Source organism: Montipora foliosa, chromosome 3, assembly GCF_036669935.1.
Source record: "Montipora foliosa isolate CH-2021 chromosome 3, ASM3666993v2, whole genome shotgun sequence".
NCBI lineage: Eukaryota > Metazoa > Cnidaria > Anthozoa > Scleractinia > Acroporidae > Montipora > Montipora foliosa.
In genome coordinates this window covers 48,076,794-48,084,293 of record NC_090871.1, presented here as the reverse complement: position 1 = coordinate 48,084,293, position 7,500 = coordinate 48,076,794, and the positions used below count along the sequence as shown (strand labels likewise).

General features: G+C 39.2%; 1 protein-coding gene across 3 annotated transcripts in view; it reads left to right on the top strand.

Annotated features, from left to right (window-relative positions):
• The window catches only part of LOC137994929 (E3 ubiquitin-protein ligase TRIM45-like), a 49,965-nt gene that overhangs the window by 29,482 nt on the left and 12,983 nt on the right, over positions 1 to 7,500 (top strand). Inside the window, exon 1 of one of the 3 annotated variants that reach the window (XM_068840512.1) lies at positions 6,335 to 6,400. The exons of the other annotated variants lie outside the window; for them this stretch is intronic. Coding sequence (XP_068696613.1) covers positions 6,377 to 6,400 — 24 coding nt within the window. The 5' untranslated portion in view covers positions 6,335 to 6,376. Of the gene's footprint in view, positions 1 to 6,334; positions 6,401 to 7,500 lie in introns of those variants that run through there. 3 annotated transcript variants of the gene reach the window in all.

Sequence of the window (7,500 nt, the reverse complement as noted above, 5' to 3'; positions counted from 1 at the left end):
AATTAGTTTCCCCCTTGGGGCTGGGTAAAGAAGACGACGGACTTTATTACAAGGGGACGTGTTGGTAGGGCAGGTTGGGCAAATTTGCCTGCTTACAGTGACAGGGTCAAAAACAAAGAATTACACAGAAACGTTTCACGCCATGGGACTAAAAAATGTACTCACCTCTCCTTGAACAGGCTTTTCTGTGTAAGCTTCTATTAGATTCATTGCTTTCTCTGAAGATTGCTGCCACTCTATGTCCTTGAAATGGTGCTTTTTTCTTTGCTTCTTAATGTCTTTGGATGCGGCTAGTAATGAAAAGCAAAGATCTCTATGGGTGCAATCCACCGAGCCAAATGGTTTTGCATTGCCGTAACAGAAATGAATATTAACTTTTTTATTGCCGTAACAGAAATGAATATTAACTATGTGCCTCTTAAAAGCTCACGAGCAAAGAGAACAAACCAACATCGACAAGGCATTCAACTGAAGCTCTTTTATCTGTGGGCCAGTCTTGATTTTGTTCTGAGGTCTATTCATCTTTAAGATTCCAATGGAACCAACTCCTTACACTGCTTATCACTTTCCAAATAGAACATTACTATCCCCCCATCAAATCTTTCCAAAAAATTCATTCACTTCAACCAGAAGCCACTTGTGGTTTTCTGGTAAGTATAGGCAACAATGCAAATCGTGTTTTCACTTAACCTTCATGTATATTCAAAAAGGTCAACAACAAACTGTCAGGATATTATTTTTGTCCTCAATCTTTGTAAGCTGTGATATTGTAATGGTGAAAACTGAATAGTAATTCCGTTTTTATCAAAAGTGAAATGGTGCGACAAGTGAGAGACAATTGTGTCTGCAAGTATCAGAACAAGACAATATAACAACAGATAGAAGACTATTAACAACGATGTTATTTTATTATAAATTATAACGTAACAAACATTTTTTGTCACACAACTAAAATGCAACCTTCAATACCCGCCTAAATTGTTGCTCTGCTTTGCTGAGATATTTTAGAGATTTTCCGATCAATCAATCAGTTCAGGGTCAGATGATCTTGAAAAGAACCTCCTTCTGTCAATAACTGATCAACTGTGTGGGCCGTCCATTTCGAAACATCACTTGAGTTAGCACATAACAGAGCTGAAAGACTCGTAAGAGCACATTGTCTTCCCAGGGCCGTAGCAGGCCCGGAAAAACTGAGGGGACAACTTTTATTTTGAAAATTGGCGTGTTTTGGGTTCGGAGGACGCCCGTTCTTTTTAGGGGGGAGTGACTGGGGAAAAAGGGAGTGATACCCCCCCCCCCCCCCCCACGAAAATATTTGAAAAGGAATGTGCATTTCTCAGTATTTTGGCCCTTTAACTTTCAAGTTTTTGATAGATGAAAACCCTTATACAAAAGCAGAGTGCATTTCAATGATCCAAGAGGCTTAGTAGGGTAATTATACGTGATCACAAAACTTGCATCTTTATTTCCATGGGTTCCTTATTGAAACTACACTATCCTTGTCATTCACAATAAAAATCTAACTTGAGTTCCAAAAAAAATTATCGAGTGTCCTGCTCAACGGAAGCACAACAGTTGTACAGAGTCAATTCATTAACTAATACTTCCAACATTGCCTCAGCAAACCAATGGATATTGAAAAAAATACGAGACAAAACAAAAGCTGTATCTGAATCTTGAAACAATGCTTCATATGTAAAATTTGTAGTCACTATACCAGGAACCCATTACCTGCAGTATACTGTCTGAGTTGCCTTACGGAGGCATACGTAAATTTAATCGGCAAAACACAGCATCCATACTTTCACTGTAGTGCAGCCACGGGTGGCGAACAAACCACCCCGACTGGAAAGACCTATTCCTGTTGCCGTAGGACTTAAAAGGAAATGATTTCTTGGCTGATTTCGTCTATCTTCAAGTAGAGGTAACTGGGAATCAGCTGCTTCCATAGACTCGACAGCAGCATAATCCTAGCGGCTCTCAGAACTCCTGTCTAGGATTTCTGCAAGACGTTTCTACTTTCTCATCCTTACTCTTATCCTGGGCCTTACCCAGGATAAGAGCGACTTCTGCTTCGATTTTCGGGATTTTCAAAAGGACAATGCCGAGTTTAGATCATGTTCCAAAGACAAATCCAGTAATAAGGAGAGCGAGTGGCCTGGATGTCAAGATGATTTGACACATTTATATTTTTGGCACATTTCTCGTTTACTGCATTTTGTTAGCTGATTTTTCTATAGTTATGTATCACCGAATAAGAGAGGTAAAAATATGAATTGGGGAAATGGTACTGTAATTAAAGTTTATCAGGAATGATTCTATCCGGAATTATTGACATCTTGTTGTTTCAAACTTCTGGAAGAAGAAATTCTACTTTCAACATTTTATACTTGTGTGTTTTTACCTTTGAAGGGAAAAAAGTGGAGGGGCACGGGCCCCCTCCCCGGCCCCTCCCCTTGCTACGGCCCTGCTTCCTCTAGATACGTCACTAAAACCACGGTCACCTTGTTGAATACTTCTATTAACGATTAACGTGGCATTTGACATTGTATACTCGTATAAACCTACCTTTATACTCTTCTCGAAATCCTATTAAAATCCTAACCCATGTGCCTACTATTGTTATCACGCATACGTTCTGCGCATCTCGAGATACTTGGATTTCCTATTGGTGGTGTTTATTAATACAGGGATATTTTTGCGAGGTTTAAAACTATGCGGAGAAAGCAGACTTAGCAAGTGCTCGTGGTATCCAAAAAGAAAATTGGGGATAACCACGCATTTTTCAGAGATAATTAAGCTTTAATTTGAAAAAGAACAACATACATTGCTTTGTATTTTAAAGCTTTTTACAAATACTTTTAATGATAAATTACCTTCGAAAATGCATGGTTAGCCTCAATTTTCTTTTTGGATATCAATAACACACGCATTTGACGCTCCCAGGGAAACAATGTACACAGCGCCGATTGGTTCCTCTGTAGCCTGCATGTATCTTCAGATGACAGTTACTGAACAAAGGGAAAGGAATGTGTGGCTCGTTTCAGCAGACATTAGTTGGGGAGTGGAAATCATTGCGTGACGAGCCAAAAGAATGCCTGCGAAGGTGGCTATGTGATCATTACGTTCCTAGAATATTACTCAGTTTTAATCTAGCATTCAAGTAAAACTTGGAAGATGAAAAAAACAAAACTTGTCAACAAAGTGCTATTACAGGGAAAATGTTCACCCAATCAAAGACCTAAAATTAAAGTCCATCAAGGTTTCGGAACAGCCTCGTTCTCAGGCCTTTAAGTGCAAGAAGCGCGAAACATGGGGCCGAGCGCGATAGCATTTCAATGGGCCATCCCTCAAACTGACATTGGACATTTCGTAACAATTACACGACGCAATATCCCATGTTAATATTTACAAGCTTACCGCTCTAAAGAGAATGAAAACAGGCAGAATTACAGCTTTAGTTCAACAAGAAATAGCGTTTCTAAGCTATGCCGCGCTGATCTACAGTATTTAGGTCTAAAAACCCCGTTGAAGACGGTTAACTTTTAATTGTTTTGCTGGGTACTACTATTTCAATACTCTAAAAAATTCGATTTTCCGGTAGGTTGTCTCGTTAGTCTAGTGGATATCGGAAACTGCAAGGTGAAGCCATCGATCCGTGTTCAACTCTTTGCCTCGCCTATTGTGAATCTTCTCAGCTTGTTTAAAATCTTTGTTTCGTTGAAGTAGAATGTACGTCGTATAAGTTGAATAAAAAGGGAAATGTCTTTTTGAGGGTTGGAAAGAAGTGATGACCATTTCAATGCTATTTCTATTCTTGGTTTGCACCACGTGATAAGACGGCCATGTGAAATGGCCCCACAAGTTTTGCATAATAATAGAGTCAAATTCCCAAAAGACATTTTACTGCAATGTCCTGTACACCAACATGATGGCCGTGAAGTCAGATGCAAACCATCAATATCATTAATTTTCAATGCTGATTTTAGTTGTTTCTATATTTGTATAATAATCCAGGAAACAAACTAAGGAAAAATCAAAATTGAACTACCATGCATGTTGAAAATTTCACTTTTTCATCTGTGTTGACAACATCGCTAACATAAGGTGTCCAATTTTCTTTTGAATTTTTTTTTTACCTCCTTATGCGAAACCCCTACTTCCCGCATCCCGGACCAAACCCCGGGCATTTGAACTTTTCAATGCTGGATCGTTCAAATTCCAAAATGCCAAAATGGTATTCAAATGCCCTACCCTGTAGTCGGATTTGTCTGTCAAACCCTACTAAACAACATTCGTCGCCAGCTCCTGATGTTGAAGTTTCGATTTCATTGGGGCAGTAGTAATTATCTCCACTCTGACATTCGCTCAATGTAGTAGAGTGAACAGAGCTAACCAAAGATTTTGAACCTAACTTTCTTCACATGGTTCGGAACGTTGTACAGCCTCTTTGGATTGTGTCCCTTCTTTTATCTGTGTTTCCTGAATCTTTTCCACAACATTAATAACAGTATCATTCTTTCTGGCCCCTCTCAATGCTTCCTCTGCTGGTAAATAAAGTGTTTCTTTTTCCTTAACAATGTCTACATCAGCTCTGTTATTCACAGTTGATTTCCGAATGGTACACTCTTGTTTTTTTGGTCTATCCTCCGAATTGTTTGCCAACGTTGCAGCGAACTGCGCTGCAATCTGTGCCCACACATTAGCCTCAGCTTGTTGCTGTGATGTCAAAGGAGGAGTACTTGAACTACTACTCTGTCTAGAAAGATCAGGTGTATTATTTGGAGTCCCGCCTACAGTGCTCGTTAAACTACTTGCGGGTTGCCGTTTAAGAATTCCCTGTGTCTCACCCTTATTGCTATTTGGATCTCTGATGTGGGTTATTATTGTCTCTCGAGTTCTAGGCTCAAACCGTGGTTGAAACTGTGGCATTCTTTGCAAGGGGGTTGCTGGGGCTCTGACAATACATAAAGGTGGTAAAGGCTGCCCAATTGGATAACCCGTGGGTGGTTGACATACAGAGGGTCCATGAGGCTGTGACGGATCATGCACTGGAGAAGGCTACCCCTGCATTGCTTGGGGTGGTCGGTACTGGGCTGGACCACTCATGGAAAGTTGAAAAGCAACCTGAAAGCAATAAGACAGTCATTGTGTTCTCAGACAAGGAAGAGAAGAATACCAATGAATGGCTCCAGGCAAAAAATAGGATCTAGCAACCCAACCTGATGCACAATTTATACAGTACACCAAAAAATTAAAGCACCTTAAGGATTCAAAGATTCAGAGTTCTCAAGTCTTCAAGTCTTAAGTTTTCAAAGAGGGGGGGTGATCATGCATGCAGAGTAGACCAGGAAAATAATTTTGCACAAATCTTAAGAAGGCATACAGGAAAGCATACTGTGTGCATAACATCAGCTCTTTGAATAAACTTCCAGTTGAATGTTTGTCTCGTCAAAAATCATACCTGATAAAAAAAATATTTCTGAGGCTAGTAAGCTTATCATAAATTTTAATAGCTGGCAATTTTAGATATAACTAGACCCTCCTTGAGGGTACACTGGGTTGCCTGTGGCACGTGCACTGTTCCAGCCATTTTTTTTCAAGTTGGGAGGTCATTAAGACCATTTAAGGGGTCACCCAGAAGTCATACCAGCACAGGTCCTTTGGCTCACAGGTCCTCACACGTTCGTACGACGAAACAGATCTGTCCTTGCGTAATATGTAGCTCTAACAGTGCACGATATTGTTTTGGTATTGTCTATCATTGTAGTGCCATGGTAGAAGTCTTGAGTAAATAGCCTGAGAAGACATGTGGTTACTAGCAAAGTACTGAACCCAGAAAGATTGAAGAAAATAAATGGGAAGTGAGAAACAAGCTTCTTTTCAACACAAGTTTAAGCGTGCCCTCTGAGCATCTGACAGCTTTGTAAAACTAAAGTTTACTAAAGTAAATCCCTCTGCCCGGCGCGGTTAGTGTCTGGATTGGTGACCAAAAACATATACCCCTTCGTAAATCAGAAGCATTGGACCGAAAATACTATTAACGCTAACAAATGCGAACTCAGCGAGGTACAGATTTTGTTAGCTTGCCTTATGCAAAAACAAATATTGATGCAAAAGTAAATAAATATTGATACACAGTTTTTAGAAAGAGCAGAAGGAAGTTTCCAGGAGGGTCGCTCGAGAATAACATATTTACGACACGAAAACAACATTAATTTTGAACCGTGAATATAGAATATAAAAAGTTACGATCAGCGACAAACATTTTGGGAGATTTTTGCCACGTTCAATTTTGTTATTGTACTTTTGGTTTCACAAATAAATCGCAAAATCAAAAGTGACATCGCCGGAATCCAGCGGGCGCCGTGATTAAATGATGGCAAGATGCCGGGTTTTCGTAAGTTTCTTTTCCTGTCAAGTGTTATAAAGTTTGACAATAAATGAGCGAATTCAAAACAAAGATCGCAATCGCCCACCATTGTTTCTGCAAAGTCAAAAATTTACTCTCCAAGACGAGGTTATTTATCACCAGATAATTCCATCATTTTGGAAATAGCAGCTACTGCACTTTATTATTCACCGGCGTCACAATTTTTTGCTGATTTTGGGGCTCATTTTGTTGAAACTCAAGCACGCTTCCAACAGACCTGTTTATTTTCATGAAACCTTTCCTGCTTACAGAGCAATACTAAAAATATCCTCCCGTATCACGTTTCAACCTTAAGCTCGAAAATTCAATACACAACATGATATAATTCACAAAGGCAGAAAACATCACAGAATCCTTTTCCAGCGAAACATTTTACTGAAACAAACAACACAAGATGCACTAAAACGCCATTCGCGTTGTAATGACTTTCGACGCCATTGCTGGTTAACGAGAATAACAAACTCACGAGGCAGAATGTATATTTATATTTAATTAAGTTAGCACAACAGAAAAACGTTAAACCTCATTTTGACACGAAAATGCTTTACTATTGCCATAAGAACTATCCAGTTAAGCTCGCATATTATAAAACATATAAAACATGATGAATTCATAAAGGCCACCTTTTCCAGCGAACAATTGTTTCAAACAAACAACATATATATTTGCTATTAGAGGCAAAACCCCTTCCTATTTCATTACGTCCGTGAAGAGAAAAAACTCAATCGTGTCAAATATGCGCAATATTACAACAAACTAAAATTTCAGGATCAAACTGTTTCCATGAAGAACATTTTCCTTGAATAATGAAGCACAAAATAGACGACAAGATTTCTTTCAAATAATTATTGGCTGTCGCATTTCCAATTTTTTTTTTACCTGTAGACTGTGCAGAGTTGATCACAGATCCACTTAAGGTGTTCAATTCGTTCTCTGTCTTTGTTGAACCCATAAGTTACCAGAGAATTTTCCATTTGGTTTCAGTGTTCTACATAACAGCACAGCTCACTTTGATTTCGGCACGACGGGCGATAGATTGTTGTCGAAGTCCATTACTCGTCGCTTTT